The sequence below is a fragment of the Podarcis erhardii genome (assembly GCF_964252035.2).
Source record: "Podarcis erhardii genome assembly, chromosome: 2".
Classification (NCBI taxonomy): Eukaryota; Metazoa; Chordata; class Lepidosauria; order Squamata; family Lacertidae; genus Podarcis; species Podarcis erhardii.
This window is the reverse complement of record NC_138498.1, coordinates 70,228,741-70,248,270: the sequence shown is the minus strand read 5'-3', so window position 1 is coordinate 70,248,270 and position 19,530 is coordinate 70,228,741. Positions and strand designations below refer to the sequence as shown.

Here is a 19,530-nt window from a genome sequence, read left to right as displayed (position 1 = left end):
AGTGGAAGTGGTAGTATGCAGGTTCAAAGTAAGGGTGTGTCTTTGGGGCTCCTGTTGGTATCATTATCATCTCCCCACTTTCCGAAGTAGTGAGAAGCCCCCAGAGCCACGCAGAAAGCACTGGAATCTTTTATTGTCGTTGTAATATTAGCTTTATTTACTAATACAAAAGTGGCACATAAGTGGAGACAAACAGGCACTCACATAAGGAAGAAGTTTCCCCATCCACATCAGAGAGTTTCTGGTGTTTGCCAGGCCACCACTCCCTCTGTCTCCCCAGCTTCAAATCTGCTGTTTCTCATACTTACACAAAATCTGCCAACCCCTCCTCATAACAGACCTGCAGGTGAACTGTTGATTCAAGAAACATCCAGTCATCAGGTTCATTTGCTCAATCCCCAATTCCTACCCCGATGGTACAATCTTAAAACCGTCTACCAAAAACTAAGTCTATTAATTTCAATGGGGCTTACTCTTCAGTGAATACAGGATCACAGCCTAAGTAACTTTTGGCAAAACAAAGTGCTGTAGATCCATTCACAGTAATCACAGAGAAAACTTAGAAGTTTTCTAATTTAACACAGTCAGGACAAACCCTATAGGTTGCAGAGGTGAGAGTCGGCGGAAGAAAACTGGAAGAAATTTAAAGACTATTTGCAGAAGCACTGTAAAATTAATGGATGTTAGAATGATGTTGGACAGAAAGAAATTAAGTGGTTACCAGCTGTAATGTAAAGACTGAGAAATAAGCTATAATAAGTTATAATAAGTTACAATAAGGATTTGCTGAGCTAATAATTTGAACTGGAATACGAAAAGGGGAGGTGAGAGGAGGTCTGGGAAACAAGTTAATAGAAAATAAGTAATGGAAATTGTATTTGTTTTTAATTGTTTTCAATTTTGTATTTTTGTATTTTTGTTATTTTTTGTGTTTCTTTTGTTTTTGTATTATTCTGGAAATGTTAATAAATATTCTTAAAAAAAAAAAAAAACATTGGTTGCAGAGGTGGACAATTCCATTTGGGCCAGGTATACCACAGTGGTTTCTGAGAGCCAAGCTGTTGCTACTTGTTTACAGTGTTTCAAGGAAAGCTGGGAACCATGGGGTGAGTGACTTCCTATGGCTCCCAGCTTCTTTGAATGTACCACATATGTACAGCAGTGCCCAGGGATTAAGGTTTGCCCTAAGGTTCTTCATGTCCCAGTGGACAATCCAGCAAATTGTACCTCAATATAATTTCCAGACCAGCCTCGGAAGGGCTTACCTATTTCTACCTCAGGTCCTCCTGATTTTGAGCAGGAATTTAGCCAAACAAATATTGCAAGGACCTGATGAACTCCATTACATGCTGTTTCATCTGAAGGCAGCCCTGTTTAGGGAAGTTATTGATGTCTGATGTTTTATCATGTTTTTAATATTCTGTTAGGAGCCGCCCAGAGTGGGCAGGGTATAAGTAATAAATATTATTATTACCGTATTATTATTATTATTATTATTATTATTATTATTATTATTTCAGTCTGGGCTCATTCCCCCATAACTTGGCTTGGAACAGCCACATCCAAATTACAGGCATACTGTACCATCTGCCACTGAACCCCCCCCAAAAAAAAACCCCCAACCAGCTTAGGGTGTCTTGTCATTAAGATTATTCTATCCTTTTGCCTTATTCAGACCAGGAGGCCATTCTATTAGTTGATGTTCTTCAAAAGGCAATGGGCAATATCATCTGATGGTGCTGGTGTTGAGCACTCCACAAGAAATTGGACAATGCTGTGGATCCTAGGTAGGACCTCCAGCTAGCTCATGCTCCTGAGGCCCTCTACCGCAAGATTGCCTGCATCCACGAGGTTCTGGCTGCTTGCGCCACAGCAGGGCAGCCTCCAGTTGGCAGGCTTCATGTTGAAGTAGTAAACGAGAGGGTCAAGAGCACTGTTGATGCTAGCCAGGGCCATGGCAGCCCGCTGGGCTGAACAAGTGAAGCGCAGCAGCTGCGGAGCAGGCAGAACCCCAATCCGGCCCAGTGTGTGCAGAATGTGGATGATATGGAAGGGCAGGAAGCAGACGGTGAGCAGGGTGGTCACCATCAGGAGGGTATGCAGCGGGTTCCTCCGCAGCAAAGAACCTTGGGCTGAGCCACGTCTCAGGTTCACGATGCGCCGGGCAATCACGACGGAGCAGATGACGATGGTGAGGAAAGGCAGGAAGAAGCCCAGCACTGAGGAGGCCAAAACCATGGCGGCCAGGCCTTCGCTCCAGACACGAGCTGGGAAGTGCTCCATGCAGGCTGTATTCCCGTTGGGGAAGCGATAGGTCACGGTGCTCTTGGAGAAGAGGGTCAGCAGCCCGATCCCTACCACGGACCAGATAGCCATAGAGATCAGCACACGGTAGAGGGGCCACCGCAGGCGCAGGTAGAGGATGGGGTGGATGACGGCCAGGTAGCGCTCCAGGCAAATGCAGGCCAGGAAAAGCGTACAGCTGAACATGTTGGCCAGAAAGAGGGCGTTGGTGGCCTTGCACAGGCCTTCGCCAAAGGGCCAGTCGTTGCGCCTGGCGTGGTACACAGCCTGTAATGGCAGCGACAGGGCAAACAGCAGGTCGATGACAATGAGGTTGTAGGTGAAAATCATGATCGGGGGTGCCTGGGCCCGGGTGGCCCAGCTGCTCCACAAGGCTACAGTGTTGGAGGCCAAGCTCAGGGCGCAAACCAGGCTGTACGTGATGGGCAGGAGCAGGTGCTGGAACTGGGCTTCAGCAGCACACTGCAAAGAGGCTGAATGGTTAGGGAAGGCCTCACCTAGGGGATTCGTGCCATTTGCCCACATCTGCAAAGCGAAGAGAAGATCCATGGGTCAGATTAATCCTGCATGTGTCAGCTATTCTTGGAACCCTTTCAGGAAGCCCCTAAGTTTACATCTTGGAGAACACTCAGACATGTGGCAGTGCTGTCCCAAGGGAAAGATGATGGGATCAGCTATTTGATAAGGGCACCATTTGCCCCTGTGTGCAGCACTACACCCTCAGTGACTGACATTCTAAGGAATCTGCACATCCCAAGGATTCAAAAGGGAATCACCTGATCCATTGGGGGACCTAGATGTCCTCCTCAAGGATATCTTCTGGCTGCTCTCATCCTTAGCCTCCATCTCATCCAGCAAACTATATTCCAGCCCTCCTTCCTACACAACCCATTGACATCCTACTTCTGGGTAGGTACTTTAGGCCTTTGCAGAGTTCAGTATCCCTTTGTGCTGAGTGCTAGGGAATCTTTTTTGCTAGTGCTATTGCTCCCATGCTGCTCATCAGCCCCAGGAACTCTGGCTCAATATATTTTGCTGCCTGGAGCAAAGGCCAAGAATATACACCCAACATTCCATGTTTGGAAGTCAGCTGGACTAGTGATTAAGTCTTATTTCAGTACGGACAATGGGTTAGTATCCTGCACTGTACTTGAGGGCAACAGGCTAGTTCCGGGGGCTCAGGACAGACCAAATGGCAAACACAGCTCCAACAGAAGGGTATGATCAGGAGGCTGAGGAGAAACAAATGTAGGGTGCCCCCCACTCCCTCCCAGTATTTGCCACCCAAAACACTTACCTCACTCTGCCTAATGGTAGGGCCGGTCCTGTTATTTGCTGTTCAGAACACCAAAAATCCAAATATGGCTAGCCCCAGAAATCTATGTCATTCATACCTTCTGTGTGTCAGACATCCAGAGACATGCTTGCTCCTCTGGTGGTTCTGTGGAACTTGAGAGAGATGTAGTTGAAATTGCTCAGGAAGGAAAGTGTGGGTGCCCCTATCAGCCTGTCCTTTTTTCCTGTTCTTGGCCTAGACTTGCGCAGTTTAAGAATTAATTTTTATTTTGGGTGCCCATGGTTATGAGGCTCATGACGTCAGGGGTGGCAGTATGCTCCTGGTCTAGCCCTTGAATACTGTTGCCTCTGCTGTCTTAAGACTCAGCTTGGAGCCTTGGACCTTCATTTTTTAGAGTTCATTCTAATGTTCACACTCAGCTTCACCCATATTTACACAGAGTAAGGCCTCTGATCTTCTGGATTCAGCAAATTAGATCAGAAAGAATATCCACAAGACTGAGCAGTGTGCAAGATACTAGTGCAATGTTTGCATTTTGTTTGTTTTATTTATAAATTAAATTTATTGGTTGCTTTTTTATCAAAGTGACAGTATATGCATGGGTTCCTGTGCTGGCCAGTTGTGGGTGGGCTTTTTGAGGAAAGAATTGTGTGGTTAACAGGGCTGGCCCAAGACATTTTGGCACCTGAAGCAGAACCCAAAATGGCTCCTGTTCTCCCTGCCAGGGAAGAAGGGGTGTGGGAAGATCTACATCAGGAACAAGGGGGGAAGAAATATCAAAAGTGGGATTTGTTGCCCCAGTGAATCCTGCCGCCCGAAACAATCACCTCACATCACCTCATGGGTGGGCCTGCCCTGGTGGTTAGCTGTTCTTTTGAATTCTGTTCTTATAAAACCATGCTTGTACGCATGACTTGTGTGTGTGACTTCTGGCTACGTTGAAGCCAAGTGACAAGTCCTGCTAGACAAGTCCCTGGAAAAGCACCACTTCCCAGAGTGCTCTGCCCAGACCCTAGCATGCTATCTGTGTGACAAGCACTTCCGTAAGCAAGAGCATGGCCTCTTCACCCCTTTCCTGGCTGGCCCACATTTCCTCCAGCCCTCAGATCAGATACCAGAATGTATAATCAACGTGAAAATCTCTCAAGGAGGAGGGGAATGTGAGTCCAAGGCAAAAAGCCCCATTTTGCTTCCTGCTCCACCCATGCTAACACCCATGCTAGAGAGAAATATAGTTTGGGTTCAGCACTGTAACATCGTTTTGGTTTCCCTAGTAGTATAATATACTTCATCATATTGCCTTGCCTCACCCTGTACTCCTGTTCAGTGATGCCTTTTGTTTAAGAATTAAAATAATCACATATCATCTTCCTTTTTGCCAGCACCTCTGTAAAAAAGTTTTTATCTCTCAAGAGGAACCTTTGTCTGAAAAGGAAATACTTCCTGTTCCTGCCACATCAGCCCTTCTGCAGGGCCTCTGATAAGCCATGACCAATAATGCTGAGCATATAGTTAGCAAACAGCTGATCCCAGCTGCATACATGGGAACTAAACATAGAGAAGGCAGGAGGCTCTGGAGTTCCAAGAAAAGGATATGCCAACCACTTGGAGCAGCCTTTTTTGTTTTCCTGCAGTGCCACCTGCTGCTCTGGCTATGCCAGAGCATGAAACAACACCATAGTTCATTGACTTTTATCCCTGAGAAGTCTCATTCTCTGAAGCTCATGACTCTACATGGCGTGACCATGCAGATACTTGGATGCATCTCAGTCTTTAAAATAAGGTTACCAGATATATATTTTTTTCAATGAATCCGGGGACACTTTTCAACTTCAGTAGATTTTGTATGGGGACTGATTTGTAAATCCGGGGACTGTCCCCGGGAAACAGGGATGTCTGGTAACCTTACTTTAGAAACATTGTGCAAGTAGCAGCTGTGGTTGAGAGAACCCAGATTACAACAGTGGTGGTGGTATGCTTAGCCCTTTCCCATTGCACTATTGTGCTCCCTGCCCCCAAAGATAAATTTTCCTCCTAAAGGTGCTGTTTACTCAAGCAGGAAAAACATATTTGTACACCCCCCTCCCTAAACTGGGGGTAAATAGCAGACCTAGAGGTCTGATTTTCATTGAAAAAAAGGGTTAACCCCACACCTCTGTCCTGAATCCAGATCCAACATATTCAGTTTTAAAATATGGAGAGTCGTTCACACATCTCCATTATCACATCTAGATTCATCTGGAGATATGAGACCAAGCCTACTGTTAAGGCTTTATGCAATTATAAGTGGGAATATAGGTATGTGTACCGATTCACCCAGTATAAAGCAGATGCAGGTAGCAAAACCACTTCCCACGTGTGGCCTGTTAACAACAGCCATGTCCCATATTTATACTTATGGCTTATCCACGTATACTTTTTGCCCTGTGCTTTCTAGGCACAGGTCTGCACTTTCCCAGTGTGTGTCCACACACTTTTTTCTCTTTTTTTGCCCTGGAAAACCCAATCTTTACCATTGTATTGGAGCAAATGGCAATTTGAGTTTTCTGCAGATTGCCATTTGTTCTGATTCAGTGGTAAAGAGCAGGTTTTCATGGGATGGGGGAAAGGGAGAAAAAGTGATACTAACCCGGAAAGCCTGGATATGTGCCTAGAAATGCTGAGCAAGGTAAGTGTGGATAAGCCCTAAGTTGCATCTCATGGCCAGGGCTCAGACGTGGAGTTCAGTGCTTTGCTTAACTGTCCAGTGAATTTACTGGACAGGTTTTTGCAGAGAATTATGACCAAATGAGAGGAAACAAATGTGTGGTCCAATCCTAGTAGTGATGGATCAATTCAAATGACAATTGACTCATCCATTTCCTGCACTGCATGGGGTTGGACAACATGATCCTCAGGATCTCTTCCAACTCTACCATCCTAGAATTCTATGATTCTAATTACAAGTGTAGCCTGAGAATGCTTAGGAAAATCTCTCTTTCTCCAAGAGCTCAAAATCAGTCTGCATATTGGTTTGTGTGTATTCGTGTGCTGATGCTCAAGTGTTGCAGTGAGGGCAGGGAAAGAAACATGTTTCCTAGGCAATTGTGCAAAGCCCCCTTCCATTCCACTTGCACTGTCACTTGTGCCATTATTGGCTGCTGGTACTTGCTACATGTCCGTAGGCATGAGGATGCAGTGGATCCACAGGCGGCAGAGACGTGATTGGCAGCAGTGTCACCAGCCTTATGGGTAGTGGGTGCCACTGAGAAGTGGTTGCTGTGACACCATTCCTTTGCTGCACTTCTCCACGAGTTCTCTTCCCAACCAGAAGTGGAGCCAGAACTTATAGGCAAGGCGGGTTTCCAGAAGCACAGGAGTTATATGGGTGGGATACCTGATTTGAAATACCTTGAGATCTGTACTGTGGGTGGGCTGTGACTAGAATAAATTGATGGCTATGGTGCACAGCTGTTGCAAGGAACTCCTGGCACACTCCAATTGCAATATGGCAATAACAAAAATACCAGACCGTACTGCAGATTGATGATATGGTAAGCCCCACCTTTCAGCCCCACCTTCACCTGCAAGGTGCACTTAAGTCAGAAAATCCAAGGACTGAGAATGAGCACACACAGCTTTGGTGCTGTGTAAATCCCCCCCCAAAAAAAAAACAAAAACCAGTGGAACACAAGTGTGCAATTGTGGCAATGATCTCAGAGCTGCAGTCAATCACTAACTGAACACTAGTCAGCAGAGGGATGCAGCTGCAAAAATGGCTAATGTGCTTTTAGGCTGAATTGTTAGATCCATGGTTCCAAGTCATGGAGTGTAATGATTGCTCTTCAATCCTACGCAGTTCAGATCTCATGAATCCAGTTGTAAATACACTTGAAGAAGGATACTGTAGACAAATTGGAACAGGTTCAGAGGAGGGTAATGGAGATGGTGAGGAATATGGAAAACAAGTCCTTTGAGAGGAGAAATAATTTGGTATGGAGAAGAGCAAGCATAGGGAGGACATGCTGGCACTCTTCAAATACCCAAAGGGCTGCCGCATACAGGAGGGCAAAGTCTTGTTCTCTCCTGTTCCAGAAGGAATGACTAGATTTAATAGGCTTAAGTTACAAGAAGGTAGATTTCAGCTGAACATTAGGAGACACATATTGATGCTAATAACGGGTTTAATAACAGGCTCAATTACCTAGAGGGGTGAGGGCTCTTCTTCACTTGGAGGTCTTTAAGCAGGAGCTGGACAAAGATGCTCTAGCATGATTTTCTACCTCAATCAGAGATAGAGACTAAAGGTCTACTTTACAAAGCCCCTTCCAACTCCTTATCATTCTATGATGCAAGATTTTGAAATTTGTCAGCTTGCTCTATGTATATTTAGCCTGGTAGAGAGGAGACTAAGAGGTCATATGATAGCCATCCTCAAACATCTCAAGGGCTGTCCTGTTTATTCCTGCTCCGGAGGCTAGGACCTGAACCAATGGATTCAAGTTACAAGAAAGGAGATTACACTAAACATCAGAAATAACTTTCTGATAGTAAGAGCTGTGGAACAGACTCCCACTACAGGCGGTGGACTCTCCTTCCTTGGAGATTTTAAAGCAGAGATTGGATGGCCATCTGTCATGTATGATCTAGTTGAGATTCCTGCATTGCAGGGGATTGGACTAGATGACTCTCTGGGATTCCTTCCAACTCTACAGTTTGATTGTATGATCCCGCACTTGGTTGCATGTCACCTATACCAATTGGAATGCAAACCATTTTATCTGTTTGTCTTGCTTTTAAAAAAAACCAACGTTGGTAGATTTATTGTTAATTAGGCAAGTTTCCCCTCTCATCCAAATGGTAAGACTCAGAGGTCTGTTTCCACAACAATTGGACTTGTGATTTGCTTTTGTAAATGTAGCATTTACATGATGCATGCCCTGCCCTTTGGGGCATAACAATTGCTCAAGTCCAGAACTCAGAAGCCAAAGTATTGTTTTGCAAATTACATACGCATTTTAAAGAAGTTCAAGTCGGTTTCAGTCATCAAGGAACCTGTGCCAATCACCAGCACAGCAACTGCCTTATTGAGCAACTAGTCCTGGCAATACAGATTGCGCAGGCACATAAAACTCGTCACATGCTGATTAAATTATGATCAGAACACCCTTTTCAGGGACAAAGGAGCTTGCCTAGTAACATATTTCTGCATTATGCATTGGGTAAATTCACATTGTAATGGGAGCCCATTATTTCCCAAAACGTCTGTGGCAACTGCCTACTTAAAATATGTCCCACTGAATTCAGTTGAATACAACAGAGAAGTTAATGATGTGGGATTAGAATAGACTTGCCTGCTCTTGATGTGGGGCGGTGGTTTTTGTGTGTGTTACATTTCTCCTTTTTATCTTGAGGGTACTTCTCATTCTGAGATTGTTCCTGGATACCCAGGTGGAGACCCAGTTTCCTACTTATGTACTTGTATTTCTTGTACACACACATTACATTTTTGCATATGTAAAATGTTTTTCATCTGTCAAAATCAAAGTATGAATCAGCCCTCATGCTGAAAGGTCTGTTCAATGCAAGGTCAATGGAATCCCAGAACTCCTTATGTCTCTATCCACATCATTCAACCATCTGTGATCATTCTTCCTTTCCTTCACCTTTTCATCATGCCCTGATTCTTCCTTTTTGTTGTTGTTTAGTCGTTTAGTTGTGTCCAACTCTTCATGACCCCATGGACTTGAGCACGCCAGGCACTTCTGTCTTCCACTGCCTCCCACCGTTTGGTCAAACTCATGCTGGTAGCTTCTAGAACACTGTCCAACCATCTCATCCTCTGTCGTCTCCTTCGTCTTGTGCCCTCAATCTTTCCCAACATCAAGGTCTTTTCCAGGGAGTCTTCTCTTCTCATGAGGTGGCCAAAGTATTGGAGCCTCAGCTTCACAATCTGTCCTTCCACTGAGCACTCAGGGCTGATTTCAGGGGACTCTCATTTAGTGAAAGCTTCTCCAATTCCTGAATTTTTACCCACAGGATTTCTGACATCCTCATCTCTTGCCATTATATATGTCAAGTCAGAAAGTGTTCACCTGTAGGCGATTTATGTATTAGCATTCCACACTAACACTTCCTTCATCCACATGCCAAACAAACTGTTAGCTGTCCCTACAATTCACAGACAACTCAGAACGAAAGCTCACTGAATTCAATAGGGTTTACTCCCAGATAAGCAGGTGTAGGACTGCAGCCTCCATAAGTCAACTGAACCCCAGAATGTGTCCTAGCCCTCACTGCTGGATGAAGAGTTCCCATATTGGTTTCTGCCAAAGGTTTTAATGCATAATTCAGAACTGTTCATGGGCAAGGTTACACAGTGCAGCAAGTATATAAGAGGCATAAATACATGGCTAAACACAAAATAAGAAGTTGATCCAACAAAAGCTATGCCCTCTGGGCCTCCTTTTTGAAGAGTGGAGTGGGCACAGCATTAGTGTGGCAATTGGCTGGAGTTCTGGGACTGGGCAAAAAATAATGGGCAGTCCTTCAGGAGGGTTGTGAGGTCTGTTCACAAAAACTGAGAGGTAGGTTGAGAGGCAGCCACTGGCCCAACTTCACCCAAGTTCATGGCTGTGTAGGTATTTGAACACTGATCTCCCAGGTTCTTGTTTGACACTCTACCCACTACACCACACTGGAGCTCTTTTACTTTACTTTTTATTTTTTGTTAATGTATTCTGTTTTACTATGATGGCATGGTGAAGTATTATCTAAATAATTAAATTAAATAGCCTGCCCTGTGAGAATGCTAATGCCTAGCTATAATGAGGACTAGTTAATGAAGATTGGTTCAGAGTTCAAGGAGGTGTGGGAGATAGTTTTTCCATTCCTTCTCTTTGGGAGATTTTCCATTCCTTCTCTTTGGAAGACTTAAATACACATCCATTCTGGTTTAAGTAATTCTCACTGGATTCAATGGGGCTTTTACTTCCAAGGAACGTATAAAGCATCGGGCCGTTCCTGGCCTACCTATACGTTTCACCTGCAACCTTATTCCTAACGACAACCCAAAAGAGCCCATCCTTGTTCCTCTGCACTCTGCACGCGCACCACATGTAGGACTTCACGCCCTCCGAAAGTGCCCGTGGCACCTCCCACCATAACTGACGAACAACTTCTTGCCCAATCACACATTTGCACGGGCAAAGCTTCCAGCCGAGGGAGGGCGGGCGAGCGCGTGGAGCCGAGCGCCCCACTCGAGCCCGTCCAATTCCTCCCTGCAAGCGACCCGATTGGCCGCTCCTTTTTTCAAGACTCCCCCCGCCCCCGCGCCACACCCCACCTCCAAAAAGGCCGTTGGAGCCAATCGCCCCGCGAGGGAGGGTCTCCGCGCTCCCGGCCCGCCCCTCCTGCCCCTCCAATGAAAAAGAAGGGCAGAGAGGAGGCGGAGGGGGGCCCGCCCGGCCAACCGGGAGCCGATGCGGGCCGTGCTGGAGCGGGGATTGGCCGGGGCCTGCAGGCAGTGGGCGGAGCTATGCTGGAGGTAGGCGTTGGAGGTTGCTGAGGTGCCGGACCCAGCGGGCGGAGCGAGGGGTGGGAACGGGGGGGATCCGAGCCTGAGTGGTAAGAGGTGACGGCGGCGGCAGCGGCAGCGGCAGCAGCAGCAGGAACGGCTGAAGCGCCGCGGGCGGGCGGGCCCCGATGGAGCTCGAGAATATCGTGGCCAATACGGTGCTGCTCAAGGCGCGAGAGGGTGAGGAGCCGGCCTGGGGTCGCAGGGGGCGAGCGCGTGAGGGAAACCGAGGGAAGAAGGAACCCAGGAAGCCCCCCGGTGCCATTGGGCGAGCGAGGGCATGGCGGCGCCCTCCCGGCCCGGGCATCTCCCCTCCTGCTTGGGGTCACCCCTTTCGCACGAGCAGCCGAGCTGCGCGTGGAGCGGCGGCGCCTGAGGCAGCGAGAGAGGTTCGCGGGCTGGGCGAGGCGAGAAGCGCGCTCCCCTTGCTGAAAGGGAGCCCTTCGGAGCCCGGCGCTGAGTGCCCGGCAGCGGTGGGGTGGGGATGGGTGGCCGCTGTCAAAGGCGCGGGAGGGAGGCGGAGAGGCGGCGTTGCGTGTTATGACCCGGCCCGCCAGCTCTTTCTCCTTCTTCTTCCTCCCCCCGCCACCCCACCCCTCTTTCCTCCCTCCCTGTGTGCTGGGGGGGGGTGTATATCCGAAAGTAGAAAAACTGCGGAGCTTTGGAGTTAAGGACCAGCCAGCACATGCTTATAGAGGCCTCACAAAAGACCGAGGAACGTAGTGACGTGGGTTGTGGCCGAATGATGCTTTCTGCAGACACGGTTCGTTGCTTTTACTGTATCTGGCAGCTTCCTCTTGATAAAGGCTTTGAACTGTTCTTGTTCCCCGGAACCGATGTAGAGATCAGTGAAAGTTTGCACTCTTCTCCAAAAACGCTCATAAGAAGCACTCGCCCAAATATAGGGCTGCTATCTCACCTCCCTAGACTGAGAGGAGCTGATAAATTGACACGATTTGGAAGTCTTCAGGATTCTGGATGCTAGTAGAGTCAGAGGCATGCTACGCATTGTACTACTTAACTCTAGGTGGAGCATCAGAAGTTGTTGGGTTTTTAAAAAATATTGTAGTAGTAGTGCCTCTCTTGAATGGGTTTCCTCACAGGAACAATGTTCTCTTGCCATAGAGCAGCAGAGATGTTCTAGAATTGGCTTCTGACTTGGCATATGTGCATGAGATTCCATAAGGGACTGCTGCATTAAAAAACACAGGTCTGAGTGCTGGAATCTTCTCCCACTTTCTTTAGCAGACTTTGGCAATGCTTTTTATTGGGATACTCTGCTACTAGATATTTTCCTCTGTGTCAAAATTGTAAGCCTTAAATTTAAGGGAACAATTTGGCTTTGTAGTAGTGAGTCATTTTTGTGTATAACCAGACACAGGCTTATATTTAAGAGTCTGAAAAACAGAGGGTTCACATCTCACTAATGAGGTAATGTAAAATGTGAAAGCAACTTTTATCAGGGTCTTTCTTTTGATCATCTGCACATGGAGAAGAAAATGAATGAGGAAGAAGATGAAGCAACCTTTTCCCTTACTGCAGAATACATTCTTTCCACAGTCTTAGATACCATCCTGGAGCACAAGTGTCAGTTTAGTTTGCTCCTCAACTCTGATTTCTTTACTCTTGTTTCCACTATTTTATTTTGAAAAGTTGCAGATCTTAGCAAGTAGAACCCCACTTGACAATTTCCAGAGGGACAACCACCTGTTGCAACAAAAAATAAAGTATTGTAGCACCTTAAATACCACGTATTATGGCATAAGCTTCTGTGGACTATATTCTAGTCCCCAAAAGCTTGTTCCATAGTAAAAATGATAGTCTTTAAGGCAGCTTTCCCAACTTTGGGTCTTCAGATATTGTTGGACTACAGCTTTCATAATCTGTGACTGTTGGCTATACTGGCTGAGGGTGAAGGGAGCTGTAGATCAACAGGATCTGGGGACTCATAGGGGTGGCGCTGTGGTCTAATCCACTGAGCCACTTGGGCTAAACAGCGTTTCTGTGCGCTGCTCTGGTTTTGGTGTTCTGTTGCGCTAGAAGCGGCTTAGTCATGCTGGCCACATGACCCAGAAAAACTGCAGACAAATGCCGGCTCCCATGGCCCGTAAAGCGAGATGAGCGCCTCAACCCCAGAGTCGCCTGCGACTGGACTTAACTGTCAGGGGTCCTTTACCTTTACAGCAGGACTTGGTAGAACTGTCTTTGTAGCTGCATATGAATCTCTATAGAGCCGCTTATTTTGAATTACAGTGGTACCTCGGGTTAAGAACTTAATTCGTTTTGGAGGTCCATTCTTAACCTGAAACTGTTCTTAACCTGAGGTACCACTTTAGCTAATGGGGCCTCCCGCTGCCGCTGCACGATTTCTGTTCTCATCCTGAAGCAAAGTTCTTAACCCAAGGTACTATTTCTGGGTTAGCGGAGTCTAACCTGAAGCGTCTGTAACCCGAGGTACCATTGTATATGTCCTCTTTTTGCTAGTCAGTAAGAAGGGGCATGAGAATACTGAAGTCACACCACCTGAATGTGGAAGTCCTATCCCCCTCTGGTTTAGTTCTTGAGACTTCCAAGCACTTATGTCTTGTAAATGAAAACTGGGTGCCTTCAGTTGCTCAGTTCTCAACTCAGAACCAAATTCTGTGTAATGTTATGGCAGCACAGTAGATTATACCTACCCCATAGTTTTCAATTAGCCTACTTCACAGTATGCTATAAACACACTGCCTAATTAATATCTTCATTCCAGCCAGACGATACTCAGCCTTTAATGCAAAATTATTGCTAGCTGAGGTTGTGTTGCTGAAGGTTTTGGCTGCCTAAGTTGTCCTGGCATTTATTTCACTCTAAAGACAGTGAATATTAAAACCATCACCGTCCATTCTTAGCTTGCCACCCTAGGTTTTTCAGCCATACATGTCATTCTCCTAAAAGCTTTTTCATTATACAGGTATATACCGTACATCCCCACACCAGACATCTAAATGCATAATTTGTGTGAAATGAAAGTAAATCAACCAAACTGTCGTGCGAGTCTTAAATGTAGAACGTTTTATAGTGGAAGTGGCCCAAGCATGAAAGAGCTACAACATAATGCTAATCAAAAGAGATTTTAAGAGCTTTGTACTCTCTGGCTCTTTGGCAATGAATCTGGGTTCCTTTCATCCAGAGAAACAGGTGTTTCTTGATCATTTGGTAACTTCAACAGACAGAAACTGTATAAAGTTAGAATTTCTAAGAACTGGTCTTGTTAAAGGCCTTGTTAAAAAAAAGAAACAAACCCTAAACCTTAGAATTACAGCAAATGTACGTTCCATGGGTAGGCAAACTAAGGCCCAGGGGCTGGATCCGGGCCAGTCGCCTTCTAAATCTGGCCCACGAATGGTCCGTGAATCAGCGTGTTTTTACATGAGTAGAATGTGTGCTTTTATTTAAAATGCATCTCTGGGTTAATTTTGGGGCATAGGAATTCATTTTTTCCCCAAAATATAGTCTGCCCCCCCTAAGGTCTGAGGGACAGTGGACTGGCACCCTGCTGAAAAAGTTTGCTGACCCCTGGTATATTCAAAGTACTTAATTCACAGGGTTTTGTACTGCCATGGATTAAAGCATTCATATACTGAATCATGGGAAGCCAAGAGTAAGAATATGGTGAAAGATTAAAATTGGAGTTCTTGATTTATACGAAGTTTTATGAAGTAGGTTGTGAAGCAAAAATAACATTGGCAGCTTCTTTCTCTCATCAGATTAGGATGAGAGAATTGAGGAATGTTTTTTTTTTTATGAGAAATAAAAATTGAGTTCAGCATTGATAAACGTAAGGCTGTATGAAATCTGTATATGATACTGAGGCCTAAGTATTCCTTGCCATGAATTGCTGACCTTTGTTTTTAAGAGAAGCTGCCAGGCTATTAGGCCTGAAAGGCTTTCTGGCAAGAGTTTAGGGTTCCCCATCATTTCTTCTATTCAGTTTTTGTCCAAATGGAATTGGGTCCAATTTAAATATCCATTAAATGTTTCACATTTGGCTGGGCAATAGAAGATGACCAGACATTTCTGTATTGTACATGGGCTCTAAGGTCCTGAAGACATCTGCTTTAACTCTTAAAAGTAAGTTTCTATATACCTTGAAAATTTAATGGCATTAGGTCTTCAATGTGCGAACAATAAGATATACAATTTTAGATCTTGTGAATTGGGTCTCTCTGAATCCATATAATAAGTGATGGGCTTGCTCATAATTGTGAACATATGAAGCTAAGCAGGCTGGAGTTTTTGATTGTGCTAGGTGGCTGAAAAGCTTAGCTTGTGTAAAACTTCAGTTCTCTCCCTCCCCCTGACCTTTTAGCTTGTCAGGAATTATTTCTTGGGTATACAGCCTCAAGGAAGGTGAGCCTGTGAAGACTAAAATCAATAAGAAAAGTCATTTGATTTTAAGTAGGCATATAAAAGTTTGCCATGTATAGATTGTTGTTCTATCTCATCGAAGGAAATGTAACTACCCAGAAATGGCTATGGTAGCATTTGAGAAGTTGCTTTATATACAATAGCCACTAAGAACTACCATTTCCATGAATTTTTTATGCACTGTTTTGTAATAGAGTTTAAGTACGGTAGTTATGTAAATTAGATGAAGCCGTTGAGCTCATTGTACATTTCCAGCATGCCCTCTTAAAGCCAAATGTGACAATTTTTCTATATAGAAAACACTTCTGTTCAGGAAAACAGAAAGGAAAGTGCCTGTACACATTCAAGATGATGATGATGATTAACCTAGCACCATATGAACACTTCACAAAAAATAGATAACAAGGTCCCTAGTTGGACTTACAATCTAAAATAAACATAGGGAAGCAATGGAGGAAGGGAAATGGAGGCATGGGTAGATGAGATCTGCTACAGAAGATGTGCTACACATGCATTTATTAGCACGCAAATATTTCAGTACATGCACTGAAACCCACTTAGCAACTTGTGTACAAAAAGATATACACTTGGTTGTTTGTGTGGTCTTACATAGGAGTACTGTGACTAGGAACTATTCATTTGAAATAGCCTTTGATGCTGAACAAGTTGCCCAATCTTCCTTTGTTCAGAGCTACTTACAGGAGAAGCAGCACCTCACACCACAGTATATTGCCTCTTCATGTACTTCTAGCCTTGGCTTATTCCAAACTGAAATGTTCTGCAACTCAAATGTTGTGAACTGCCCTGAAATCCACGGGTATAGCAGAATACAAATTTAATAAATAACAATAATAATTATTAAAGGTAAAGGTACCCCTGCCCATACGGGCCAGTCTTGACAGACTCTAGGGTTGTGCGCCCATCTCACTCAAGAGGCCGGGGGCCAGCGCTGTCTGGAGACACTTCCGGGTCACGTGGCCAGCGTGACAAAGCTGCATCTGGCGAGCCAGCGCAGCACACGGAAACGCTGTTTACCTTCCCGCCAGTAAGCGGTCCCTATTTATCTACTTGCACCCGGAGGTGCTTTCGAGCTGCTAGGTTGGCAGGCGCTGGGACTGAGCAACGGGAGCGCACCCCGCCGCGGGGATTCGAACCGCCGACCTTTCGATTGGCAAGCCCTAGGCGCTGAGGCTTTTACCCACAGCGCCACCCGCGTTAATAATAATAATAATTATTATTATTACTGCTTGCTAAAACAACTATATTCTGGTTCAGGCTGCAGGCTCACTGCTGACTTATGGGGCTGTGACTAACAGATTCTCATACTTTTTAGGGCAATCCTCTTATGGTAATAACAGCAGAATTAGGAGGGAATTGAATATATTATTCACTTAAATTGTACAGATCCCTATGAGATGGTAAGCTTACGTGCAGAGCTGTATGTACTGTCATGTAAATGAACATACCGTTCTAAGCTAGCCAAAAAAACTATACCAAGAAAATTCTGACTTCAACAACCTATGTCAGTAATTAATGTTTACTGATGCTACATCATTTTGCTTCTGCTAGTCAAAGGAAGAAGCAACCAGATATGACCCCGAGGCAGCCCCCATGGGCAACTGGAAATCCTGCTAAGCCGCTTCTGGTTTAAAAATGACATAAAACCTTGGAAGCCAGTCTTAAACCATAAGGAATAATTCAGCATCTAACCATTTCTTTTATTTATATTTTAAATGCTGAAATTCTTAGGAGGATGAATTATATACATAGTGGATCCCATGTTCAAATACTTGTGAAAGGGGCTGGCTATATTTACTGGTGATAAAGGAGAAGAGAAGATTCAGGAGAAGATACTGTACTCCCTCTGCCTTTTCTCTTTAAAAATGCTTTTGCTGCAGTAGCGCTGACCAGCAGAGATAAAATTGCATGGAGTGGTGGTTGAGATACTGTTTTATTTCTTTCCCTTTGTACTGAGTTGTAATTGGGGGGGGGTGGACTTTCAGCTCTGGCCTTGTTGAGATGTGAAGCTGGGGACTTTTTTTGCAGCAGAGATCTCTCAATGCCCCACCTACCTTCCTTCAGTGAGAAAGTATTGTGCAGCCCACTGCCTTGATTCACTTCCTTCCTAGATTTGTACCGTCAATAATATGGCACAACTCTTAGCTTCTTTTAGGCAATGCGTCTTTTCTTATGAGGGGTAGGGGACATAGACAAGAATTGCTATGGACCATGCATGTGTGTTCTTTCTGCCCCTATCTTCCCCACAGCAGAATGCCAATGTAAAATATTTTAGAGTAGAACTTGTCTCAAAGCCACTGTCCCTTCTGTCTTAAATGATATGCCTAATGGACAGCACTCAGGCAATTATTTCCATATAATAATGTTATGTTGGAGCCATGTTTCTTAGAAGTGCTTATCTCCTCCCATTCAGCCAGTTTCTGTTGATTATAATGGAGCTGTAGTGAATATAGCCTTTATTTAATAAGTTGGCTGAGGGTGGGTAACCTCAGACCCAGGTGCCAAAAGTTGCCCTCAGACCTCTATCTAGCCTTCACGTCTGTGCCAATGCAGTGCCTCCTCCCCAGGTCACACCCCTCACTGGCCTTGCACTTCATCTTCCTATAGTGGTTTTGTGTCCTTGAACTGCAACAATACCTCTTGCTTGCTTGCTTGGATGGAGAGGGTTGTTTGTCTGACCATAGCTGCCATTCACCACACAGGTAGGTGTCCCTTGCATTGAAAAACACCCCCTCCCTCAGTCTAGGCTATCAAGAATTCCATTCAGGCGAATACAGGTGCCCCCCCCCTTACATAGGGGTTACGTTCTGGGCCCCCACGCACATAAGCATGGAAATACAGATTACTAACCCTTTAGGAGGCTAGTAACCCGTGTACAGTACTAAGATGTAGTAGGCACTATATTATATGCAGCTGGCTACTTCCCCTACCCTTATTTGAATAGTCTGTTGTAGTGGCAGTAAGTAGACACAATAAACCAGGCTGGCAACTTGTAGTTTAACCATGTTGCTGAGGGCTGGCTTGTTTTAGTTGTACTGCTGACAGGTATGTATACTGTAGATTGAACAGCTTAGCAAACTTCAGTCCTGCTCATATATGAGCAGTAATCGTAGTAAGAAGTGTGAGTCAATGCTGGAATTGTATGTGGCAAATGCAGATTTAAATCTTTCTTCAGTTAGGAAGTTAATGGGTAGTCTGGCATGTCACTGTTTCTAGGCCTCTAGACCCTTTGCTCTGCAGATTTTAGAACTATGCTTGTCCAATTCAGTTTTGTTAGTGTGGGAAAGAGACCTAAGTAGTCTCATGCAGTCTGGAAGTCTTTGCTCAGGGCTGTTAAAAAGGCCTAATTATGTGACCTTGCTGGGTGGGAAGGAGGTGGCTTCCCCGTAGGCTCGCTTTTTCTTCTGATGGTATGTGGTGTGTATAGAAGTAGGTGGTATGTATAGAACAAGCAGTATTTTCAATCCTTAAATCTTATCAAGCACAATAGTGCCTGAAGGCAAGCTAGAAGGCCTGGGCAATTAGCCCTAATACCTCCTATTATCATGGTAAAATCTGCAGTGCCAGTTAGCCTCCTTCGTTCAAAATGCTAATTAATTATCCCTTTATTCATTGGAAGAAAGAACTAAAGCGATAGATATCCTTATGCACTGTTTCAGACTGAAGTGGTTAACTTATGGCTAACTTTTGAATCAGTTTCAGCACTTAAGTTGAAATTTAGGAATGGCTGTGTCAATAAATTCTTCCTTCTTGGCAATTAGGTATATTTTAATTTAGTCAATTATGTAATAGGCTTATGTTACAAAATGAATATGGATTTTGAATTTGATGTTTATAATTTTGTAATTTTTTCAGTTTTGGAATAAAGTTTTTTTAAAAAATTCTTCTTTCTTGGCATTTGGTTACTTGACTGTAATGCATACCTGTAACTGTGGTATGGAAGACACTC

The 19,530-nt window shown here is 44.8% G+C and overlaps 2 protein-coding genes across 5 annotated transcripts in view; one reads left to right on the top strand and one right to left on the bottom strand.

Moving 5' to 3' along the window:
* Positions 1–1,624: 1,624 nt before the first annotated feature.
* On the bottom strand, positions 1,625–4,730 carry LOC309335306 (uracil nucleotide/cysteinyl leukotriene receptor-like). 2 transcript variants are annotated; one of them, XM_081850246.1, is made up of 2 exons: positions 3,602–4,730; positions 1,625–2,829 (listed from the first exon to the last, which is right to left on the bottom strand). In XM_081850246.1, the coding sequence occupies exon 2, from the start codon at positions 2,827–2,829 to the stop codon at positions 1,801–1,803; it is 1,029 nt and encodes a 342-aa protein (XP_081706372.1). In that variant the 5' UTR covers positions 3,602–4,730; the 3' UTR covers positions 1,625–1,800. The 2 variants fall into 2 exon arrangements, with proteins under 2 accessions (XP_081706372.1, XP_081706371.1); XM_081850245.1 differs by having other exon boundaries at positions 3,699–4,730.
* A 6,438-nt stretch (positions 4,731–11,168) lies between these two features.
* Positions 11,169–19,530, top strand: part of GRK6 (G protein-coupled receptor kinase 6) — a 33,391-nt gene continuing 25,029 nt past the window's right edge. For 2 of the 3 annotated variants that reach the window (XM_081850231.1, XM_081850232.1), the window contains exon 1: positions 11,169–11,336. In XM_081850231.1, the coding sequence (XP_081706357.1) occupies positions 11,285–11,336 (52 nt within the window). In that variant the 5' untranslated portion in view covers positions 11,169–11,284. Of the gene's footprint in view, positions 11,337–12,347; positions 12,367–19,530 lie in introns of those variants that run through there. The other variant, XM_081850233.1, reaches the window with a different exon arrangement.